General features: G+C 44.5%; 1 protein-coding gene across 1 annotated transcript in view; it reads left to right on the top strand.

Moving 5' to 3' along the window:
• The window catches only part of LOC144791612 (von Willebrand factor A domain-containing protein 5A-like), a 680207-nt gene that overhangs the window by 404609 nt on the left and 249501 nt on the right, over positions 1-26097 (top strand). The window contains exon 17 of the mRNA XM_078666339.1: positions 17641-17676. Coding sequence (XP_078522465.1) covers positions 17641-17676 — 36 coding nt within the window. The remainder of the gene's footprint in view (positions 1-17640; positions 17677-26097) is intronic.

The raw sequence follows: 26097 nt of genomic DNA, 5'->3' as shown, positions 1-26097 counted from the left end.
GAAACGCAAGGGCCACTGGCCCTAAATGAGCTCGACATCTTATCCACGCTGTCTGAACTATATACCCTGAAGTAACTCTTTTGCTTTGGCCACATTAGTAAAAAATCAAGTGTTCTCTTTAAATATAACCTTCAATTTGGCAGGATTCATAATGTATGCTTGGGCCCCCTTACTCTGGAACTGGGTAACTAGCTGGCGCAATTGCCAACGGCTCTCCACTGTGTACTTGCAAAAATCTGGTGCCGCAAAAAATTCAAACCCATCCCCCTTTCTCTTCCTGTCTGGTCGAGTATTCATGAATACATCTTCTCTGGCAAGAAAGCTATTAAACGAGATAAGAAACGGCCTAGGTCTAGATTCCGTTGCCCCTGGTCTGAGCCGAATATTAAACGGAAATCTGTGTGCCCGCTCGATTTCTCTCTCCCAATCCCATTTTGTAATCTCTGGAAATGCGCATTTAAACAATTCTATAATAAATTTCTGTGGGTCGTGCCCCTCTTTCCCTTCAGGGATCTGCAAAAGTCTCAGATTGTTGCGGCGAGCACGGTTCTCATAATCCGCCATTTTCCATTGTATGTCCTCTTTGTCGGCACTCAATATTTCAGTTGGGGCCTTTTGTTGAGCAAGTTCATCCTTGATATTAGAAATCCTAGTCTCAACTTCAGTACATCTTTCCCCAAAATCTGACTGTAATTTTGCCAGCGGCGTATTGAATTCTGTAATTTGCGACAAGAGTTTTGTATTCTTTGACTCTCTTGTTCTGACTTATCCATGTGAGATAGAATTGTTTGATAAATTGTGGTCAAGGTTATATCTTCCTCAGTGGATAGCTTACCCCCACTCTGAGCAGCATTTAACTGAGTCATACCACCTACAGCCCCTACCTCCAACCTTGATTCTCTCCCTTCGCATATTGTTATTGGGCTGTCTTCCATAAAGATACCAGACTCATCTTGATCAAAATCACTTTCCTCAGCCATACACATTTGCCTCGCGCATTGCACTGTTAGATCATCACACGAAGAAGCTACTGAGGCTACTGAGGCTGAGCCCTCCGAGAGGGAGTAGAAATCCCCTGACTCCATCAATTGACATCGGCTGTGTTGATTGTGGAAATGACGGCTGTACCAGTGGCTGTGCCTGTGAAAGCGGCTGCAATAAGGATTGCGGTTGCATATCTAACTGCTTATCTGACGGCTGCTGCTGCTGCTGAAAACCTAAATCATTTTGTAAGTTGTCCACCTTTTTATATTCAGAGTTATCAGCACGCAGGAATTCATTCGTCAGACTGTGTCTTCGCGCTGATACTGATACTGGGGTGAGCGTTGTTTCATTTTGGCGGGTTACTGTAGCAGACCCATTTGCTATGTGTGTTACAGACAATGTTGAAACACTATCCTGTGGTATATTGGTATTTGTCTGATTCTCAGCCCCCTCATTCCGAGCTTCAGTCAAGGTATCAGTCTCAAGCATACTTGCCGTACTATCAGCACAAATTTGAGCATGCCCCAGCAAAGTTAAATTTTTTCCCTTCCTCTTTTCTTCCGCAGCTGCAAATATCGCTGGTATAACTCTATGCTCAGCAGTACTTTTAATCTTACCGGCTTCATTCGACTTCTTCTCCATAACGCCGACAGTTTTAGCAGATTTGTCTCCTGCCTCCTGCTCAGTTCCACCGCCGGCACCAGTCGTCTCTTGTACGTGCTGTTTCACTCGGGCTCCCTTCGGAGGCATGTTTTGCCCGTTACACTCTCTGTCCTGCTCCCGAGTAACAATGTTATTCAGCCTGCGGAACCGACCACCAACAGCTCGGGTGGCTGTCCACCAAGCACATCGGTACTTGAAAGAACGAGCCACAAACGCCGAAAAAATTCCCAGCATCGGCAGGCACTTCTCCCTCTGAACTAACTGGAGCAAGCAAACGTTCGTTCCGAGTTCTCACAAGCTGCAGGTGAGTAACTTTCTCTTGACAGCTTCCTTGTACGGCGGTCACACGAGTTGCTCACTGCCGGTAGATTCTCCTCAGATTCTCCTCAGCTTTCACAAGTCCAATAACGCCGTTATAGCATCAGTATGCCGGTTTTTACATTTCGCTCCGACCTCTATCTGAAAGACACGCTTTCTCTCTCGGTCTTCCCGCGGGATGGCTGGAAAGGCTGGAGAGGTCAGCTTACGCGTCCGCTCGCGTGGATGCCATCTTGCCTTTGTCGCCACACCTCCAAAAGGTTTATTAGCTAGTTCAAAAAAAAAAAAAGAAGAGTAACCCATTACAGAGTGAGGGAAATTATACAATGAACTAGGTTTATTAGCTAGTTCATTGTATAATTTCCCTCACTCTGTAATGGGTTACTCTTCACATTTTTTTAATTTATTTTTTTATTTATTTTTATTAATTTCATGTCAGCAGATAGTTATGTAGACAATACATTTTTACAAGAAACAGAAGAAACCAGGTGGACAGTTGTTATATACATTAATACATAAAGCAAGATAAAAATAAACATATTGCAGGCATATAAGAGAATCGATCAGTAACCAGCAAAAACCATAGCACACAAAAAAAAAAGAAATTCCAGTTTGAGATAGGACAGATATTTCGCCAAAATGTTTTTTTTAAAACCCTTTAGTTTATAAACCGCAATCTCCAATTGATATGTAGATAATAATCTTGATTGCCAATTATAAAAAGCTGGTGGATCAGAGTCCAGCCATCGAGAAATGATGCAAGATCGGTATAAAAACATACAAATAAATAAAAAACCTTCTTCCGCCAATGACCTAAATCCAGTTTGATCTGACTGAAATCCAAAGATTACTAACTCTGCAGACATTTCTACATGTACTCCCAAGCTATTATTTAAGAAAAATTGAACATCCATAATAAATGGAGATAGTCTGGGGCAAGTAAAGAACATATGAATAGAGTCTGCAGCAATATAGCCACATCGATTACACCTATCACCACTTTTAGATTTCCATTTAGCTAGTTTGGCAGGGGTATAATATAATAAAAAATAGACATAAAATGTTGGCTTTTAAATGAACCATTAAACAGGGTATTGATTGATAATTCAATTGCTCTGGAGATATCTATTTTTTCCTTTTCTAATTTTCTTTGCCATTTATCTTCAAATACACGTAAATCATCTTGAAGCCTATTTACCATTGCCTGATATATTAAGCCAATTCTGCTTGACCTTTTAAGTTCAAGTATATCAATTTTATTCATCACAGGCTGATCTAAGAGGCCTTTAGAATCCAAAAAGCTTTGTATTGGAAGATATTTAAAATAATCTGTTCTAGAGAAATTATATTTTTGCTGCAGATAGGAATAAAACTATCAGGTCCCCCTGATATAGATCTCCTAATATGCATACTCCGGCAGAATGGCATCTTAACATCACTTGGTCTCGAAAAATCCCAGGTAAGATCCGGCAATTCAAAAAAGGTGCATAATAATTCAATTCAAGACAAAAACGAAACAGTTTTTTTTAAGTTGACTCCAAATTAGAAAAACGGTGATCGTAATTTTATATTTTGTTTTTTTGTAATAGCTGGACTCGATTATTCAGATGGAAACAGTAATGGGATCGTAGAAAACAAATATAAGAATTTCGGGAATATTAACATTTTTAATACGTTAGTAACGGCCATGTAGAGAATGATGTAAATTATTTAATCTCGCCAGAGTTCTATTAGCTGACTTTAATATGGGATCTACATTAAGCTTTACTATATTGTTTATTTTAGCAGATATTATGATACCAAGATAAGAAGCTTCATCAGAAAAAGCCAAATTGCTCGAACGACCCTCTGCTGAGTGAATCAACTGTTGTGTTTTCGAAACATTTAATTTATATCCTGAGAACCCTCCGAACTCTTGAGCCAGTTCAATTATCTTGGGTAAAGCTCTTTTAATATCTGAGGTTACAATGTCGACATCGTCTGCATATGCAAACACCTTATCGGAATCCAAGGAAAGGCACTGGACTGGATCACCTCGTTCCTTGCCGGAAGAACTCAGAGAGTCCGCCTCCCACCGTTCAAGTTTGAAGCCACCGAGGTCATTTGCGGCGTGCCACAAGGATCCTCTCTTAGCCCCACCCTCTTCAACGTATACATGAGCCCCCTCGCGACCATCGCACGCCAACACAACCTCAACATCATCTCCTACGCTGATGACACTCAACTGATCCTCTCACTCACCAAAGACCCTAACACCGCCAAAACCAACCTACATGAAGGAATGAAAGAAGTAGCTGAGTGGATGAAGCACAGCCATCTTAAACTGAATTCAGACAAAACAGAGGTCCTCATCTTAGGTACTTCCCCTTCCGCCTGGGACGACTCTTGGTGGCCAGCGGCCCTAGGAAAAGCACCCATCCCAACGGACCACGCACGGAACCTGGGCGTCATCCTGGACTCCTCACTCTCGATGACCAAACAAGTCAACGCCATCTCCTCATCTTGCTTCAATATTCTTCGCATGCTCAAAAAAACATTTCGCTGGATCCCCACCGAAACTAGAAAAACGGTCACCCACGCACTAGTTACGAGTCGCCTGGACTACGGAAACACCATTTATGCCGGTACCACCGTAAAACTTCAGAAAACTCCAACGCATCCAGAACGCCTCAGCCAGACTCATACTAGACATCCCGCGCAAAGACCACATTTCTGGTCACCTTAAAGACCTCCACTGGCTCCCTGTCAATAAGAGGATAACATTCCGCCTCCTCACTCACGCACACAAAGCACTTTACGATCTTGGACCCGATTGCCTCAACACGCGACTTTCCTTCTACACCCCCTCCCGCCAGCTACGCTCTTCCAACCAAGCCCTTGCTGCGGTTCCACGCATCAACAAAACCACCATGGGAGGAAGATCCTTCTCATACCTGGCAGCTAAAACCTGGAACTCCCTCCCCACACACCTCCGCCTCACTTAAAACCACTTCGCCTTCAGAAAGCAACTTAAAACCTGGATATTCGACAAGTAAGTCCACACCCTTCCTCAAGCGCCTTGAGACCCTCTGGGTATGTAGCGCGCTATACAAATTATTTGACTTGACTTATATTCAACCTGATGTATCTTCACAGGGCTAATGCCAGCTTATTTTTCTAGTCTATTCAAATAAGGCTCAATGTATAACGCAAATAACAAGGGGAAACGAGAACAACCTTGCCTCGTCCCCCTTGAAATTGGCAAAACATCAGAGACCTCACCAGCTATACGGATTACAGCTTTAGGGTAGGTTATATAGTGCCCTATTTGCATTAGAATATTCTGTAGGAAATCCCTTCCATACCAAAATAGCCCACAGTAACCTCCAAGCAACCCTGTTGAATGCCTTTTCAGCATCCAACCGGGCTACCGCAACCGGAGATCCTGTGGCTTGGGCCCAGTCTAATAAAGAGATGATCCTCTTTACATGATCCGTTGTGTCCCTATTCTGGATAAACCCATTCTGTCTTTTTGAGACCAATGTTGACATAAAGTCGTTCAATCTGTTAGCCAGGATTTTTGAGAAAATCTTGCTATCTGCTGTGATGAGAGAAATTAGTCTATATGACCCTAACTCAGTGCCCACCTTCCCTTTTTAAAAAAAAAAAAACTATAGTGGCCAAGGACCATGATTTGGGAGGATAGCCCGAAAAGGCCTGATGAAACACCTTAAGCAGCTCAGGTTTTAACAAACTACGAAAGGTACGGTAAAATCATTATTCAACAGAACCATCTTTAAACAGTTTATAAATGCTCGCCCAAAAAAAAAAAACGACAAAATCACCATCAAGAATAAGCATTATACAAAGGGCAAAATTATCAACCCCACATAGCCCCTTCAGCAAAAGGTTTCAATAACCAAAAAAGAACAGAAGGGCGAAGTCACTGTCTCTCTGATTCATAATGACATCAAATATTCTTTTGCCACTATTTCCGAAAAGAAAAACTTAGTTTGCCCCTTGAAAATAACTTAACTTGGCTGGGTTCTGTAAATACACGACTGCTCCTTTTTCCTGAAATCCCGCAATTAACTGGCGTAGATGCCATCGTTTGGAGACAGTGGCCTGACAAAAATCCGGCCGAACAAAAAAACTACAGCCCTTTGCAAGTCTCTTCTTATGTGGCCTGGCAAGACCGAAGACTGTTTCACTTGCTAGAAAGTTATTGAATCCGACCAAAATTGCTCTAGGATGTTCCACCTCTGATTGCTTTGCTTTTTTATTTGTAAAGGGAAAACGATGTGCCCGTTCAATTACTAATGGCCAGACCCAAGAGGTAAGTTCTGGAAATGCCTCTTGAAAAAGCTCGCACACAAAATTGTGTACATCGGGTCCCCCCCATATCTTCCGGAACCCCTAAAATTCGCAAATTATTCCTGCTTGACTGATTTTCTAACTCCGTAAGCTTAAAGCTGATATCATCACGTTGAGCTGTTATAGCTCTAATTTTGAACTGCAACCTCATCCTCCAGCACAGATATTCTAGTCTCTGCTTCGGTAACCCTTGATGAAATATCAGTACAGATTTGAGCAACTCGCCTGACTGCATTCTGCACTTTTCGACACGTGGCATGAGTGCAGGCAATCTCAGTTTTTGTTTCAGTTCTATGAGCCATCATTGTCTGATAGATCATAGTTAATGTCACCTCTTGGTCAGAGCAGGGTTCATTGGCTCGTTCTTCTTCAAAACATCCAGGTTGAGGTACAGCCTCAGTAGACGCGCCAGTGGGGTCAATCGATTTGTTCCTGGTGCCAATAGACCTTCTAGCTCTTTGTTTTTAATGGTTGTCGCAGGTCCAGGAGAGATCTCGCTTATTCTCGAGTCATCATATAAAAATCGCAATAAACATCATCCAAACTATCGCCTGGATAATCTGCCCAGTCTTTATCAATACTTTCGTCCGATGAGTGGTCTGACATAAAAAAAAATGTATCAGCATTTTCTTGGAGACCAAGAGAGTCAAGGCACGGAGCTTCATCTAATGCAAACGATATGGTTTCTTTGGCAGGCAAATTCAAGCCAGCAGAGCTCTCTGCAGCAGTTTCTGAGTCCGAGTGTACTACATCTCCCACAATGCCACTGGACGCCCCTTTTTCAATGTACTTTTCAATAGGCTTTCCAGAATTAAGTGAAAGCGTTCCTGTAGTTAAATTTGATAATGTTTCTGTGGGCTGATTCTCCTCCAGAGCCCTCTGATTAAATAAACCCCCCCCTGTTTTCCATCACAGAAGTCAAAATTACATTAATTAAGGAACTTTCGGAGCGCCCGTTTATGGTATTTTTTATTAACTGCTTCTCAAACATCTCTGGTAGAGTTTGAACTACATAGTTCACGTTGTGTGTTTTATTCAGTCGCTCCCCACCCCTCTTATGGCTTGAAATGGTTTCTGACTGAGTTAGCGAATTATCAACACCGCCTGACTCCCCCGACTCACCCGCAGCTCCAGCTCCGGCATCATCAGAATGCACAGCATCAGACTGAACAAAAGTCTTTGTTTTAACACTCCTGGTGACCAGGGGCTTTAGGGGGGTTTTCGGCGGCATTCTCACCCCAACGTCAGCAGCTTCGCAAAAGCAAAGTCCCGAAGAGAGGGGGAGGAGACGCCACGTCGGCACTCGGAGGAAGTCGAGGAACAGCAGCGGGATACCATAAACTATCAGCACACAGGGACGCCAAGGAAGCTCCAGGTTCTAGTATAAAATCCCAAATTCAGGTGTTTTTCAAATGCCGGGTCTCAGAATGCAGCGTCAGGATGCACAGTCATACGGTCATTTTTCGTTATGTAAAAACCGCAGGGCGAGCATTACAACTGGCTCCTTTTCCGACCAGGAGCAGAGGAGTAGGCAGCTCACACGGCCGTTGCAGCGGCCGCCGTCTTGGGTTACTCTTCATTCAGTAAGTTGAGGTCCATACATATTTAGGGTTCCTCCCCTGGTACCCCACTCCTGCAACACCTCCGACCACTGTCCTGCAATTAGGCAGCATCTTTTGCCTCAGTTGTCCTCTATCGGTGCCCCCTCCACTGCCCTTGCCCAGGCTGTAACATCTTTTCCCAGTCAGATGTTTTGGGGCTTATTGTAGTCTGACAACAAAGGGCTATATACCTCTTGGTCAACACCAGCGCCAGATCTACAAATCTAGTGCCCACTTTCCTGGCCTTGGGAACAGGCTCAGTAGATCTCTGCTGTGAGGGGTATTGTGTGTGGCAATACTTCCTGGAAGATCTCTGTGATCCGGCGCCGATCTCCATTCACAACCAAACGGTCCCACACCATATGCCCAAAATCCTGTGTCTGGTGTCGCGCACCTAGGGCATTGCTGGTCTTGTGGTTCCTAACATGATGTAGAGTCTGTGTGAGTTAAGGTCGGTCATGTGTAAGAGGTTAACCTGAGTGTATTTAAAATTGGAGTTCCTAGAAATCTTCTTTGGGATACTCAGGACTTTGTTCCACTCTGCCTCCGTCACTTCTCTACCTATTAGGTCCCCCCATTTCTCTTCAACTAATTGTAAAAAAACCTTTTGACATCTTCATAAGGGCTCTGAATATTTTCAGAACTCAAACACTTGGGGCCTGATTAAGAGTATCGGTGTTATTTATTGCACATGGTAAATAATGTTACTATGGGGTACGCATTATATTGAATGCGATAAATGCCACCTATTACCAGTTGTTGGGAAATAACATGTAAATTTGGGCGTTTAACACACCATAATCCACATGATACAGAAAAATACCATATGTTTTACCCCAATAAATTTTCAGCAGGTTGGACCTGCCGAAATTTAACTAAGATATAGGTATTCAACATATCTAATAATTATCTGATGTGGTAAATCCCTAACCACTCGTAAACCCAACCTGTGCGTAAACCGGGGTTTCCACCCAGGGCGGGATTAACCACCCAACTCGTAATCAGGGCCTTACCTGATGTTTGCAAACAAATGGCTGGATTTACAAAAATATATTTAAAGCTGGTATTTGTGTGAAAATCATGAGTCGCTGGGGAAACATAACTAAAATTATTACCTTGTGCCAGGGACATTGCAGCTATGGTTGTCATATTATCCTGATGCATTCCAAATTGATAAAGCCATTTCCACATTACTCCTAGAAACCTTGTCCTATGCACTGAGGCAAACACTTCTAGTTATCTTTCACAGTATTGCCACTGAAGTGTTCCCATCTGATGTGGCCACTATTACAAAACTAATAATATTAGTAGCTCGGTATGGCTTTCATTGAACATAAGTAGCTCTCATTACAGCAAAGGTTGGAGACCCATTACAGCTTTCTTCCATCTCTTTAAGCAGGTATTAGTCCTGTAGAGGAGTTTCTTGTAGGACTTCCTTTCAGTTTAAAGTGCAAAATGAATAGAGTACGTGTTAGTTGCTTCCATTTCCCTTCAGGTGTATAAACAGCATTCTGCTTGCTATTAATGTATTTGCTAATCTAGGGAGCTCTCCCCTGAGTAGACATGATTCTAGCCCTACCAAGGTCAAGTTCAGTTATTATATTTGGATGACCAGATAATTGTGATCTAGATCATGGTGGCTAACGGGGAACACATGCTTGATTTTTAGAAGTTTTTCTCTTCCACCCAGACCAGTCATCCAGATGAACCACCTATAACCGCCGGTGTCGCCTCCATCTCGGCTGCATACAAGTCTTGAATGATATAGTTATATTAGCGCCAGGATACCTTTTGGAAACAGTTGTGCTCTACAAATAGAATTAATAAAGTTGCAGCCTGAATTTCATAGACTAGTGAGCATACTTGAGTAAATAAATAACAGATGATTGAGCATTACTCACACAGAGGCTGCGCGCCTCTGTGATACAGTAATTAACCCTGTGGATGCGTGCTAAATTTTCCCGCAGTATGGGAAAATGTGCGCATGCTCAATTCAGACTGCTCCCGGCTGTCCGACGCACACCCCACCCGTAACGTCGGACTACCGGGAGCCGTCCGTCCCTTCCAAAGGGTTAATAGTCAGGCTGAATTCTCTTGCTTGCACCTACAACCTTGGCTCAACAAGTGCTCTCAACACCACAACCTGTGTCAATCGTTATCTTCCTAGATTCTTTAAAGATTAACCTAATTAAAATAAAAAAAGAACTCCATTAACTGAGAATTCTTTCAAATTACCAACCTGTGCGAGACTTGTTGTGGCTAGAAAAAGCAATAGGATTTTTTGTTGTAAACCAACTGCACAGCTTCACCTTCAAGTAGAACTATTCCACTACTCTGGGTTACTTCTGGGAATCTGCATTCAAATTGGATCCCTAAATGTCCTGGATAATATACATTGTTTGTTGGACAAAGGTAACTCTTTCCCTACCCATCCCTTTGGACCTATGATCTGTCTTTGATGCAATTAACCACAACATACTAATTCACACATTTGAACACTACAAGGGCTTCAAACACATTAGACTGAGATGGTTCCCTTATTTTCTATCTACGGGGCATCAGCAAGTGCCATGTGTTTTACTCCAAAGATAGTTTCTTACACATGCTCCTTTCAGCGTATATCTAGAGCCCTTAACTCTGAATCTAGAGTGAGCAGACATGTCCTTCCATGTCCTTCCACTGATCTGCAGATGCCAATTTCCCTGAAAACCTCTTACTACTGTGGACATTTCCACTCTTTAAAACAGAGTTCATCCTCTTCTCTCCTTCACAATCAAGCAAATTGGATCCCAGTTTACTCAACCTGCCAGAGCATGAAGGTTTATCACAATAAACTGAACAATGGTGAAATCTGTCTGATTCATCGTAGATGCCTCCCGGACACCTACACCATACATCAATAATGTAGTTCAATATGACAACTTCTTCCGTCATTCCCTCACAAAATAAAATTGCTCATGTCTACAAAAGATTTGATAACATTCCATGTCCTAATGACTTTCAGATGCAATGTCAATAACTACTCTAGCAGGTGCTCCTCAGCCATGTGGGGTACTGCCTAAAGCCATTCTTATTTCTGCAGCTAAGAATTGTGACTGCATCGGCTCTCATTGTCCAAGGTTTCATCAGCTTCCTTTAACTACAAGAGTCCCATTCAAACAATGATGCTTTGCCTCTGAAACAGCCCACCTTTATTCTGTTCGCTACCAATCCTCTGAGGCCTAATAAATCCAAGGCATAACTCCGCAGACTGAGACTACTAGGTTCTGAACTTCTTTGCCTGGAATTGCTCCTCTCATGGAGCAGCATCTCCCACCTAGAGCTCTCTTCCAGTTAACATTAAAAGACAACTGTCCGTCACCGCTTTCAGGAAACTGCTTTAGGGACATCTTTTCCATCTATTCTTGGGATAACCTGAGGCCTCCCTTCCTGTTACCACTCATACACATTTTTCATTCTGTTCTGCCCTTCATCACTGAATAATATAAAGAGAAAGTTAACCAAAACAAAGGTGTGGTATCTTCCTTTTCTAAACCCCCCCGGCGCCTTCGCGTGTGATGGTGCTGCCCGCGGTGACATCACTTGGAATGTCACCGCGACCAGCGTTCCAAGGCGAGCGCCGGGGACTGTGTATGAAGAGGCTCTGAGAACTCGAGGCTGTGGCTGAGGTCGCAGTAGTTAAGTCTCTTAAATAAAGACTTCTTGTTGAATTGTCTTCCTGCCTTTGGGTCATTACTTTTGAATGCCACACTGGCGACGAGGGAAAAACCTCTTCTGCGACCTCAACACGCCGGGAACACTAAGAAGTGAACAGCTGACGCGAGGAAACAGAGGCGAACGTCTGATGAATGCATCCGGAAGCGCCGTGGTGAAGAACAGTTACGGCTCTGTGGGGTAACGAGTGAAGAAGCAGCAGTGATAAGAACGTAAGGGGGTGACTTCAAGTCGAGGAAAGCCTGTCATCCGTCTGCTCCGGACTGAAAGTAAGGTGACCCCTGCTGGCAACCTCTGCGCGCACATCAGTTGTTTATTAGTGACTTTAAGGTCCCTCGCTAGCACTGTCATTTGTGGGTCTGCGGTGGAGTGGGGCGGTTTGTAGTGCCTCGGCCTGTCAAGCAGGGGAAGATTTTCGCCGGATTATTGCCTCGCTCCGCGCACGCTCCTTTCTCTCACCTCAGGAGTATTGTGATGGCCGTCACGAGTACTGACTTTGAAGTTTGCACTGTATAGTCCCGCATGACTACTCACGAGCAGCAGGGCAGAGCGGTGTGGGCACATCTTAGGAGCGTGTGTATAAAGATTTCTCAGTGACTTTTGCTCCGGGTAGCGCTTGACTGCATCTCTGCCTATTTCCAGGGAGGTGCGCAAAGGGCAGTTTGAGAGGTATACAGGCGAGGTGCAGGAATTTGAGCAGCACGCCCCCCTCACAGCCTGTGCCTGTGATTCATGCCCGACGGCAGCTGTGTGAAATACATGAAGTGAAGCACGAGTGCGCAAGCATCAGTTTTCCTAAGTCGACAGTGGGCGACATACTTTTGACATTGCCAGAGTGAAAGGAGTACAAACGCACTCGCACCATCACTGTGAAGTACAAGCGTTGCCAATATGTGGGATTCGCACTTGCTAGTGCTCTACCCATGTCTGATGTACTGAAGGGCTGTCCTTTCAACTCATGTGCCTTCTCCGCCACAGGCGTGGCTAAGACTGAACAGGCAGTAGTAAACGTGGAGTATTGTGTGGTGTATCAAAAGAACGTAGCAGTTTCATTTTTAAGGAGGAGGGCCAAGGATCATAAGAGTCAGCGCTGTTCTACATTTAAAGCTTAATGTACTTTTCTCATTGGAGGGTGGACTGTGCATCTCTCTCTCTCTCTTTTACTGTCCCTGTTTGGAGTTGGATGCGGAACCTGTAGTTTGAGAATTTATGCTCTTTCTGGCAGTTGCTAACAGATTTTTTCTCCTCCAGTGAACTGTGGTCTAGTGGGTGTGTACATCTCCTCTGGGTGCAATTACAGGAACATCTAGCACCCAACCATGCAAAGTGTGACTCCCCGCCGTTTTTCTTAACCACCCCAGGGGATCCAAATATCCAGTGGAAAAAATGGAAAAAAGTGTTTTTAAATTACGCCACTGTTTGTGGACCAAACCTTGGTTTAGAAAGAAAGGTGGCATTATTGGCGTATTATCTAGGCGCGGAGGGGGAGGAAGTTCTTGATCATCTCCCAGATTTAGGGGCGCAGGAGGCAAGGGGTCTGAACGAGTTCGAAGTGAGCCTAAAGAAGTTAGATCTACACTACCTCCCCAAGACTAGCACGATCATGGAGAGATACCACTTTGGGAAAAGGACACAAAAAGAGGGAGAATCGATAGAAGATTATGTGTCCGACTTGAGGAAACTAGCCGCTACTTGCAAGTTTGGTGGTGCAAGTGAGGAAAGGATTAGGGACCAATTTGTTTTGGCTTGTAGGATGGAGCGAGTGCGTGAAGAGTTATGGCTCAAGGATGACCCGCCGCTGAGGGAGGTGCTCATCATAGCTAAGCAGGTGGAGCACATGCTTCAGTGCGTCAAGGAAATAAAGCAAGACGCAGGGGAGAAGAAAAGTGATGAAAAGGCTAATGTCAGTGAAGTAGGGACTGAGTGTGAGGCAGTGTCTGTAGTAAAAGGCAAAAAATGAGCGGACAAGGAACAGAAAGAGGGCAGGTTGGGGGGGATCATTCAAGAGCACCTGCTATAAGTGTGGTGGCAAACAGGGGCACTTAGCCAATGACAGAGAATGCCCCGCTCTCAGATTCACGTGCAACAAGTGCGGGAAGAAAGGGCATTTCAAGCAATACTGCAAGAGTGGGCAGGTAGTCGGTAGACAGAGTAGAGACAGAACGAATGTGGTGTGTGACGAGATTGTGGTGCAAGTACAAGAGTCACAAGTCCCTAGTCCCAGCAACTCCGTGTGTGCGGAAATAGTAGTGCAGGTTGAGGGAGGACAGGTCAGCAGCCCCAAGGACACCATAAGAGTAGGGGATGTTGTTTTGGAAGCATTATTTGACTCATGTTCAAGAATTACCATTATCAACGCAAAAGAGTTCTCACGAGTGTCAAAGGGAACGATAACATTGAAAAGAATGGACTTAAGGCCTGGGGGGTATGCTGGTCGCCCCATCTCCATGAAAGGGTATTTCCTGGGGAAAATTGAATACAGCAATAGAGCAACGGTCACCAAAGTGTATGTGTCCACGGTAGGAGACAACATTTTGGGTTGGCAGGCACAAAAAGAGCTGGGGGTCTATTTGAATCCTAACAGTAATCCCCAGATTTTGATACAAGAGATTCTTGAACGTGCAGCTGACGTCGTGACAGAGTTCAAAGAAGTGTTCAAAGAGGAACTGGGATGCCTAAAGAACTACTGTCACAGGATAAGATTGAAGGAGAACGCCAGGCCAGTCGTGGCTAAAGTTAGGAAGCTTCCCATTGCCATCCAGGAGGAAGTAAAGTCCGAGCTGGAGAAACTGTGCAAGGCCGGAGTCATTGAACCGGTGGAGGCGACGGAGTGGCTGGCCCCCATCGTGGCAGCGAAGAAAAAGGATGGGTCGGTCCGGCTATGCATCGACCTAAGAGCATTGAATAAGGAGGTCGTGGTCGACCGATACCCTTTACCCAACATCACCCAAATGATGAGCATGCTAGAAGGTGCCAAGGTATTTTCCACCCTCGACCTCACCTCAGCCGATTTCCAAATAAGACTACACGAGGAATCTCAGGAACTCACTGCTTTTGTGACACCTATGGGCGCATACAAATTCAAAAGAATGCCTTTTGGGCTAGTCTCGGCGGCCGCCGTTTTCCAGAGAATCATGGGCAACATCTTGAAGGGCATCCCGGGCGTCATGTGCTACCAGGATGACGTACTTGTATTCGCCAAGGACCATGAGGAGCACGATGGAAGACTGAGGTGCGTGCTTGAGGTTTCAGTCACAAGGCTTTACTGTAAAAAAGGACAAGTGTGTGTTTGGTTGTGCAGAATTAGACTTCCTGGGACACAAGGTGACGAAAGAAGGTATATGTCCCAAAGCCGAACTGCAAAACACCATCGTGAATCTGACACCCCCCAAGGGCAAGGACGAGATCAAGTCATTCATGGGGATGTTGGAGTTCTACGGGAAGTTCATAAGAAACCTGGCGGGAAGGACTTATGCCATCAGGCTACTGTTGAAGAAGGAGAATGAGTTCCGATGGAGTCAGGAGTGCCAGAGGGAGTTCGAGGACGTAAAGAGGGCGCTTGCTGAAGCCCCCAGTTTGAAGTCTTATATACCCAACCGGGCAACGGTAGTCACCACCGATGCAAGTGCCAAGGGATTGGGAGCTGTCCTCACCCAAGTTGGAGAAGAAGGAGAAGAAACAATAGCCTTTTCCTCAAGGTCACTCCAGAAGTCCGAGAACAACTACTCTGTGATCGAGAAGGAGGCCCTGGCAGTGTCTTGGGCAGTAGGGAAGTTCAGAGACTTCCTCTGGGGAACCCAGTTCACTCTCCGCACGGACCACAAGCCGTTAGTGGAAGTATTCAGTAAGAAGGGTTTGGATGCCATCTCCAGCAGGATAAGGCGTTGGGTGGTCAGCCTACAAGAATACACTTTCTATGTAGAGTACGTCCCCGGTACGCAAAACCTCGCAGCTGACTGCCTGTCCAGACTCGTCAGTGATGAAGAAACGAGAGAGAGGCAAGAGAAGACGGACGAAGAAGAGGAGGACCTTCAGATGGAGGATGTCTGCACCATCCAGAGGGCGTTGGGAGAAGAAACATGGAGAAAGGCGTTGGATTAGGACAAGATTCTGGAGAAAATTTTCGTAAGAGTAAAAGGCGGATGGAAGCATGGTGACAAACAGGACGAAAACCTGCGGCCATACCTGGCCATTAAGGACGAGTTGTCCATAGTAGACGGGTGTCTATTCAGGGGGACGAGACTCGTACCACCTGCAACTGTGAGGGACAACCTGGTCGAGATAGCCCACGAAGGACATTTGGGCATCACCAAAACCAAACAAAGACTCACAGAGAGCTATTGGTGGCCGAACATGGATCTAGTCACCGAAAGGAGAATCAGAGAGTGCATCCCATGCAGCAACAGTGACAAGGTCCTGAGACAGCAGACGCCCCCTATGGTGTGTAGGCCGCCCCCGTCGGGACCGTGGGTTGAGTTGGCATTAGACATTGTGGGCCCTATGTCTGGGGAACTAAGGACGCCTTACATCTTGGTGCTCGTGGATTTGTATTCCAGGTGGCCAGAGATAAAGTTCGTCAGTGAAGTCACAACCAAAACAGTCATCAGTTTTCTAGAGGAGGTGTTCATCCGAGAAGGGCTACCTAGCAACATCCTCACAGATAACGGAGTGCAACTATGTTTGAAGGAAATGGAAGACTTCCTGGATGGAAGAGGCATCAGACACAAGCGCTGCGCTTTATACCACCCCGAAACCAATGGCATGGTCGAGCGTTTTAATAAAACCCTCAAGGAGAGCATCCAGTTGGCCAAAGCCAGCGGCATAAACTGGAAAGAAGAGGCGTGGAGACGAGTAGAAGCTTACAGGTTCACGCCACATCAGACGACGGGCGTCACCCCGTTCGAACTACTCCGCGCCAGGATACCCAACACCAAGCTAACCCCAGGGTGGATGGAGTGGCACAAGGGGTGGTCAGACCGTACTAAAGAAACGAGAAGCTTGAAAAAGCAAGAGGAAGCCATGGAAAAAAGAAAGGAAGGATACGACCGGCACAAGGCCACACAGATGGTTGAATACAAAGTAGGAGACAGCATCAAAATCAAGGCTCCCACAGGAAAGGCAAGTTGGTCAGAGTACACCACTCCCACCAAAATCACCAAACTATTCAAGAATGCAGTCAAGACACAGGAAGGGAAAATATGGAACCTAGGGAGAGTTGTAAAATACCATCCGCCAGAGAAAGACCCTGAGAGTTCAAGGGGGTGGGTGGGAGACTCTAGGCAGGACCTTAGTTACACCACTAGGAGGCAGTCAGTGGTCCCTCACCCAAACAATAGGCCCAACAGGAGAGTGACCAGACCACCTAGGCATTTTGATCAGTATGTTATGATGTAACCTATGCCACTCTGCCTACCATGTGTCAAGTACTTCCACCAGGCCAAGGTCTTTTGTTGTTATACACCCCCCCGTCAGGTGTCATCCTTTCACCTGGTTTGTTCTGCAGTTCATGTTGTATTTAAGGTTTTTCTGTCCGCAGGGAAGGGGGATGTGTGGTATCTTCCTTTTCTAAACCCCCCGGCGCCTTCGCGTGTGATGGTGCTGCCCGCGGTGACATCACTTGGAATGTCACCGCGACCAGCGTTCCAAGGCGAGCGCCGGGGACTGTGTATGAAGAGGCTCTGAGAACTCGAGGCTGTGGCTGAGGTCGCAGTAGTTAAGTCTCCTAAATAAAGACTTCTTGTTGAATCGTCTTCCTGCCTTTGGGTCATTACTTTTGAATGCCACAAAAGGTCATGCTCATCAGTAGACGGTCTGATGACATCTTTGCTAATATTCAGGGCAAAACATACTACTTGTGTAGGGCTGTGATGAGTCTGTAATTATGATCCGTGTAAATTAATAACATAATTGCAGAGTAATAACTCCACTCATACTCTAATATATGATCTATTAGCAATAAGAAGCTACACAAGCCTCGAAATTAATTTTGTTTTTACTTATAGTTCAGCACGCAGGCCTATGCCCCCCAAAATGCCAATGGCAGGTAAGATTATCATGATTGATATTCAACTTGAAACATTTAATTTTGTATTTTTGACGATGACTGAAGTCATACTCAATCAGGTAGATGGTAAGAATTCATACAATATGATTATTAAGAATATTGATTTCATAGGGTGCTGCTAGGTTTCATCAGGGAACAAGTTAGATCTACTTCTAGGCAAGCAGCATTCAAAATAATGATGCAAGAGGGGCACTATGCGAATATGGTTTTGTTCCAGATACAAAACACTGCCAGAAATGTTCTCGAATATCAAGGTTGTTTAAAAGAATTAAACATTGTGGACTGTTGTGCCTCTCATCTTAATATTATTACTGTTTCCTTAAGCTTAGAGTGTTATGCCAGCATGTATTCCGTGTTCTCTTACCTGTATGGTTCCATGTTCTCCATTCTGATCCTGGCGGTTGCTGAGGCAGGATGGTTGGTACTTGTACTGCTGTGCTCCTTGAATAAACTCACCTTAAACCAGCTCCTGGACCACGACTCTTCACTTCATTTTGGCGACGCTTCGGTCTTCCACGTCTTCGAGGAGTTTCTGCTGTTTCTGGAGAACTGTTCCTCTACACTTCGTTCCTCTCTGCTGGCTGGCGCTTCCTTTGGACTCTCGCTAAGCGCTTTTCCCTCACAGCGATCACCACTCCTGCTGTTCCGGTAACCGACAACCCAAGGTACTGCTTTCTCAAAATTTTGGGTTTGTTTGGCCGTTTTGGTCTCGCTGTGCGCTCGAGCATACAGCGCAAGACAACGCGAGCATTACGAACGTTCTCAAGCGCCATTCCTTTATGCCAGCGCGAGAACTCTTCAGCGCGTCTCTCCATTGCTAAGAGACGCTGTATGCGCCTGACGCTACATGCGCGCTGACGTCATCGCGCACTACGTCTGGCGGCCATTTTGGGAACAAAATTTTTCCTTTTGCCAACGACGCATTAAAACTGCATTATAAACATTGCCGTTTTGCCAACCACGTTCATTTTCAACCGGCAAAATAACTTTATACTTCTAAATACTTCTTTAACACAGTTTGATACAACCAATACAAGCGAAAATTGTTACTTTACATTTCTGTTCACCTGCCTCAGCTCTAATCCGCGAAATTATAAAAAAAAAATAAAAATAAATAATAACTAATTTATACTGATACAATTCACATGGCTACCACTGCCAACCATACAATTTCTCCTCCACCAGCCTTTCTCATTGAAGGGGAAATTCCCACTACAGAATGGGAAGAATGGCTAGGATTTTTCGAAAATTACCTTGAGGCCATAGATGGCCTTAGATTTCCTGCAACCAGGAAGAAAGCTATCTTATTGAATTCATTAGGCAAAGCAGGACAACATGTCTTCAAATTTCTGCCAGAACTATTAAATGGTGACGGTGAGCCTATTGATAACCCCTACAATGAAGCAAAATTGAGATTAGGAAAATACTTTGGAAAACAAATTAACATCGTCATGCAGAGGCACAAATTTTATACTGCTCCCCAAAAAGGCAAAGAAACAGTTGATCAAATGGTTGCTCGCCTAAGAGAATTATCCCTGAAATGTGACTTTGGAGCTATGGCGGACCAAATGATTCGAGATCAACTGATAGTACAATGTAAAAACAAGCGTATGCAGCAAAAACTATGGGCAGCTAAAAACCCTACATTATTGGAAGCCATCACAATTGCTAAAGTCGTCGAGGAATCAGACAAGTGCATGGACGAGATGCGTCTTCTTGAGATAAAGAAGGAAGAGACTGTCAACTTTGTCTCCAAGTCTGATAAAGAACCACCTCCCAATGTTGATAAATCTAACACTAAACCTAAAACTTTTATTCCCAAGTCTAGGTCTGTTTACAGCAATCCTGGTGGGAAGGTGAAATTTGTGGGATGTTTTCGTTGTGGAGATATGTCTCATGCTGCAGATTTTCAAGGGTGTTTTGCCAGAGACAAAAACTGCCGTAAGTGTGGGAAGCGTGGTCACATTAGCAAAGTATGCAAATTTCCTGCATATAATAGAGTTAGTTTTGTTGAAGATGATGCTTCTTCTCAAGAAATGTTCTTATGTGTGGATGGTGATACTGATGATGACAATACTCACTTTGTCTTACAGAAGCCAAGAGCTTCTTTTATTCTCAACGATGTTTCTGTTTCCCTCATGGTTGATCCAGGCTCGATGTTTTCCATCATACCTTATAGCATGTATAAAGAACATTGGCCATCTGTACCACTTATACACAGTGATTTCATGCCGAAAGGTTATACAGGGAAAGTAATTAAATTGAAAGGGGTCATGGATACTTCTTTTCAATTTAAAGGTAGATCTGCTTCGGGCAAGGTTTTCATTTCCGAAGAAGGCCCAGCAATTCTTGGGTGGTTGCAACAGTACGACTTACATATTATTATTGACCCAAGGTCTGACGATGTGGTACTTGCAGTTGATGATTTTTACAATGTTGAAAATGTTCTTTCTAAATTTTCTGATGTTTTCCGTCCTACATTGGGCAAATTGAAAGGTTACTTACATGAAATTAAAATTAAGGAAAATGCTTCCCCAGTTAGACATGCTTTAAGAAGAATTCCCATTGCTGTTAGGAAAGAGGTAAAGGAAATGCTTGACGACATGCAAAAACAGGACATTATTGAACCGGTGGAAGCTTCTGAGTGGCTTTCGCCAGTTGTTGTCACACAGAAAAAGGACGGTAAACTCCGTTTTTGTGTTGACCTTCGTTCTCTTAACCAGAACATTATAGTCGACAAATTTCCTTTGCCTAACATTTCTGAAATGGTCTTACTTATGGACAAGGTTAAATTCTTTAGTAAACTGGACCTAAGGTCCGCATACCATCAAGTTGTATTACACCCTGACTCAAAAAAGTTTACTGCCTTTGTTACCATTGAAGGGGTGTTCCAATTTAAAAGGTTGCCTTTTGGCCTTGCCTCTGCGGCAAGCGTTTTTCAACGCATGATGCATACCCTTTTCAAAGACTTAAAGCATGTCCACTTCTTCCAAGATGACATCTTGATTACAGGTATAGATGAACTTGAGCACAATTCTAATCTGTCAAAAGTTTTACAAATTCTTTCTACTGCTGGTATTACTTTGAGAAAAGACAAATGTCAGTTTTTGTTAACTGAAATCGACTATCTAGGGTACACTATTTCTCAGAATGGTATTAAGCCAAAGGAAGATCTCTTAAAAGCTATCAAGTGTGCTCCCATTCCTACTGACAAAGACCAACTCAAGTCTTTTCTTGGTCTAGTGGAGTACTACTCCAAATTTGTTCCTAATTTCTCACATAAGACTGAATATTTACGAATGTTACTTAGGAAAGGTGTGCACTTCGAATGGGGAACTTTACAGTCGAAAGCTTTTGAAATGGTTAAAAGTGATATCATTAATGCTGGCATTTTGACAACCTTTGAACCAAGTAGAGATACTTACGTTACAGTTGATGCAAGTGCATACGGTATTGGCGCTGTGTTATCTCAGAGGTCGGGAGGAAGTGAAAAAACTGTGGCGTTTGCTTCTCGCTGCCTCAATTCCTCTGAGCGCAACTACGCTGTCATCGAGCGTGAGGCTCTAGCTGCCGTTTGGGGCGTTTCGCACTTTCGTACCTACCTGTGGGGTATGGTATTTTGTCTAAGAACTGACCATAAGCCCCTTCTCAAAATTCTGTCACCGGGCGGGGCCAATAATGGTTCTCCCCGCCTAATGAAGTTTGCTGCCAAGTTACAGGACTACACCTATAAATTAGAACACATTTCCGGTTGGAGGAATACACAAGCAGACTGCTTGTCACGTCTTCCTGTTGTTTCAGAGTATGCTGGTAAGGATTTAGAGGATGAGAGTGTCTGTTTAATTGCTGCCTTTGAGGATGTTTGTTCTACTGAATTTCACTCTATTTCTAGAGATGAATGGCATCAAGCCGTCTTGGAAGATGCTGATTTTGGAGAGCTGGTTGATGCTATCCGTTTAGGATGGAGAAGGGAAGGGAATGTTAAACCTTCTCTGCGTCCTTTTGTCAAATTACAAGAAGAATTGAGTTTGGGTATGTCCGATGATTTGGTGTTGCGTGGTGAGAGGTTTGTACCACCGTCTTCTCTCAGGAGAAAAGTTTTTTGTTTGGCTCATGAGGGACATCTTGGGCAAAACATGACGCTCAAGAGGATTAAAAAGAACTTTTGGTGGCCTGGAGTTGACGATGATGTGCGTAGGTGGGTTGAGACTTGTCTTCTGTGTAAAGAGAGTGAAAAGAGGTTGAAGATATCCTCTCCTCCACAGGGCTCCATTGTCAACTCTTGTGTTTTACCTTGGGATAAGTTATGTTTAGACTTTATTGGTCCCATGGATTCCTTACCTGCTGATTGTAGATTTGCGTTAGTTCTTGTCGATGTAGCTTCTAGGTGGTTGTGCGTAGAATTTATGAGGAATATTACCACAGACGCTGTTATAAAGCAATTAAGGTCCCTTTTTCTTAAGGAAAGCTTTCCGAAAGTCCTCGTTACGGACAATGGCACCCAACTCACCTCGTCCTCTATGCATTCCTTTTTAGCCAATCATGGAATTCAACACATTTGCACTTCACTTTATAAACCCCAGGGCAACGGTTTGGTGGAACGAATGAATCGTTTGATTAAGGGTACCATACAGTTGTCAGTGCAAGGACAGAAAGATGTACGTAGGGCAATAGAAGACATGGTGTGGTCTTACAATACTACAGCCCATGGAGTGACTGATTTAGTCCCGTTTGAATGCATGCGTGGAAGAACTCCCAGAACTAAACTAGTCCCACAGTGGCTATGGGAAGGTATTGTTACTTCCAAGGTAGTTCCTAGAAAGGTAGGTAGAGTTGAAGTGGGCGACTTAGTCAAAATCAAGTTAGGACGTAGGGAGTTTGGCATGAATAAGTTTTCCGATCCTATGAGAGTCAAGGAAGTACACAAATGGCATGTTGTGCTAGAGAACGGACAAAATTGGAATTTCCGCAGAATTGCCTTATACGCCAAGAAGCAGGTTCCTAATGGGAAAATAGTTGAGCAATCTTCCAGTGACTCTCTTCTCGGGGATTCTCATGTCGCTTCAGGTTCTTCTCAGGGAACTTGTCGGTTACCAGACTCTTTTCCTGTTACACCCACCTGTTCTAAGGAGTTTCCACCCACTCCTGGGTCTTCACAGGGAGTGGCCTCCACTTTGAGTCGCACTTCTTATGGAAGGACCCCTCGAGTTCCTAAGAAATTTAATGAATTTGTCAAGTATTGATTTTTCTTCTTCTCTGTTCTCGCCTCTGTTATCTTTCTTCTCATCTTCTGTTGTTCTTTCTCTCTTCTTTTCACTTGTTTTTTTTTAGTGTTTTTTTTTTCCCTTTAAAGGGAGGAGATATGTTGTGCCTCTCATCTTAATATTATTACTGTTTCCTTAAGCTTAGAGTGTTATGCCAGCATGTATTCCGTGTTCTCTTACCTGTATGGTTCCATGTTCTCCATTCTGATCCTGGCGGTTGCTGAGGCAGGATGGTTGGTACTTGTACTGCTGTGCTCCTTGAATAAACTCACCTTAAACCAGCTCCTGGACCACGACTCTTCACTTCATGGACCTACTTATTGTTTCTGAATAATCGGGTGAGCCACCAATTTTCCTTTAAAAAATTTGAGAAGTTGGTGGGCTTCCTTTGGAGATGAGCATTTTGATTCGGTATTCTGTGCCATCTGCTGAGCGAGTCTGTAAGTTATGCGAGTCTGGATTTCACAGTGTAATGGAGGTTTTGTTTTCTTGTCCCCGCCTTCTCTATCTCCAGAACAGTTTATTTGCACAGAATGTCTCTAGATCTTAATACTCGAACAGTAACTTTAGTTCTAAATCTAACATTTTTCCTTCTTCTCAATCAGTAAGATATTTCTTATCTGTTTTTTAATCTTTTTGTGGATATTAGATTTCTAACTTGTCTTTTGAATGTGTAGCCAAGAGTTGGTTGACTGTGTTGTGTATTGTGGAATATTGTTCACATTGGCTTTTTGTGAAAGATTAATCGTTAATAAAGAAACTGACTGAATCATCTACTCTACAAAGACTGTTTACTAGTTCACTGGCGGGTGGAGTTCATATCTGATAAAGACTACTAGCCGCAGATTCCTTAACGATGAATTATCCCCAGACGTGAGAGAGGGTGACGTCGTTGAGGTATAGCCCTTCGGGGCGTCCCTCATTGGCACCTAGCGTCCCTGCCTCACCGCAAATCCCTACGGGGCTCCCTGTGGTGTTGCAGGCGATCGCCGGGACTCCGTGCTTGTCCACGAGTCCCTCTTGGTTCTCTGAGCAGGTGGCTGCCTCAGCAGAGGCCGAGCTGGCGCTGTTTCGGCTCTGGGGGTCTTCCTTCCCATCTCCGGTGGAGTCACGGGTAGAGGCTGTGGCCTGGGGCGCCTTCCCGAGTCCCTCTTGGTCCTCGGCGCGGGAGGCTGTCCCATCTGAGGTTGAGCCGGTGCCTGTTTGGCATCAGCCTTAACCCATTCTCCTGGAGGGCACGTGGTGGCAGGAGTCGGTCTGGCGCCACATGGGCCCACTCCGGCGCGAGTTGACGCTGATCAGGCGCCAATGGTGGATGCCGGAGCCGCGCCGCTTTCTGGATTGGTCTCCTGAGATTCCTTCTTCTCCGGAGGTCCGTCAGCTGCTGGTGTGTTCTTCTCCTGAGAAAGGGCGCTGTTTAGTTGCCTTTTCCCCGGTATCTTCCAGGGAAGGCTCTTCTCCGTCCCCACGGCCTAAATCATCGAGCCCCTCTTTCCGTGGCTCGTGGCTGGCTTCTCCACTGGCATCTCCGTCCTCCCCTGGGGCCCACCAGGTCCCCCATTCCTCTGTGGATCCTCCTATATGCCGGGGCGGGCCGCTTTCCCCTGGACTTAGGGATGTGTGGCTCAGTCTGCACCGTCACCCACGGAGGAATTACTTTCTCCTCCGCGGCGCCCTACTGAGGCCAGTGTTGCTGTGTAGCATTTTACAATACAAACAAAATTACTGATTCATGCCCCTATATAGGTACAATTCACATTGCCCTTATATAGGCATAGAAATCATGCCCATGTTTAGACATAACCCATCCAGTCCAAATACAGGCATGGCTACTTCCCCTTGTCTCAAAAAGCCACAATGATTTCTTGGAAAACTCTGCTTCAGCAGTTAGGAACTTCCCCTTGCTTGAATATTGATTTGTCCTTGAAATCATGGAGTTTTCAAAAGAACGACCAGTCCCTGGGGATCTTTGGTGATGTTCGTATGTCCAACTTTACGTCAAGCCAGGCACCTTCAAGGTATAAATATGATGACACTTGCCCCAGCAAACACACGGTGGTTCAGGAGCAGCTAGACAATCTACTTGCCCAACGCAGCTCGCTACAGAAAGTGCCGAAAGAAGCCGACCCTCCAGCTGATGCACTCAGAGAGAGGCTGCCTTTCTCTCGCTGAGAATCCAGCTCCAGTGTTTCCAAGCTCCACTTGCGGGGTGTTGGGAAATCGAGTTCGAGACAAAGAGATACCAGACCTCCTTCATTCTAAAACCAAGGTACGGAGCTGATTAGACCCTAAGAGAAATCTTGGTTGGATTCTTGGCAAACAAACAAACTAAACCTATGCTACACCATACTTACTGCTTCGATTGTACTAGACTTCGGTTAGGTACATTGGGGTGGACGTATTTTAGAAGCACCAGTTGAGTACTTTTAGTCTTTGTTATTTATGTATGTATTTATCCATGGCTTGGAAACCATACATTGCTTTTACAGTATTATTTTATAATACTCTTCTTGTTGTACGCATTATACTTTGCAACCTGCATTACGATTGTAGCAGTTCACTTTACTTGCATGAGAAAGAAGACTGTTCAATAAATCCTTTAATTGAAAACGCCTGTCTCTCTATTTTTCAGCAACTCTGTTAAAACAAAGCATGCACGATTGACTGAGTAAAATATCTATCTATTGTTTCCGCGACTCTAAAGATACTACTTATTCTTGGGAAACAAAGTTGTCATGTTTATGCGGTTGTCAGAAACTAATACCTTTTTGTGTATTCGAGAAAGTTTCCAGTTACCTCTAAGCTAGCTGGCACTCACAATTAAGTCTAATATATTCGATATAGTCCTAGTCGAACTAAGTCCTATATAAAATCTATAGGATATGTTATTCCAATGTGCAGAGCCTATTGGGAATATAGGAACTACACTACATGGAGCCCAGCGTTTGGTAAGGCACTAATTTAATGCTAGATACTAGAGTAACTCAGTCGTGCTTTTCTCAGAGACCCCTTTTTCCCGTAAAATACTCCAATAGACGTCTGGAGTGGGTAAAAGGATAAAATATCAGCCATAACTGAGTAGGAGGAAAATCCTATGTATTAGTTTTTGGTTTGTTAAACGTTGAAGGATACATTG

Source organism: Lissotriton helveticus, chromosome 11 (genome assembly GCF_964261635.1).
Source record: "Lissotriton helveticus chromosome 11, aLisHel1.1, whole genome shotgun sequence".
NCBI classification, from domain to species: Eukaryota; Metazoa; Chordata; class Amphibia; order Caudata; family Salamandridae; genus Lissotriton; species Lissotriton helveticus.
This window is presented reverse-complemented; position numbering and strand designations above follow the sequence as displayed.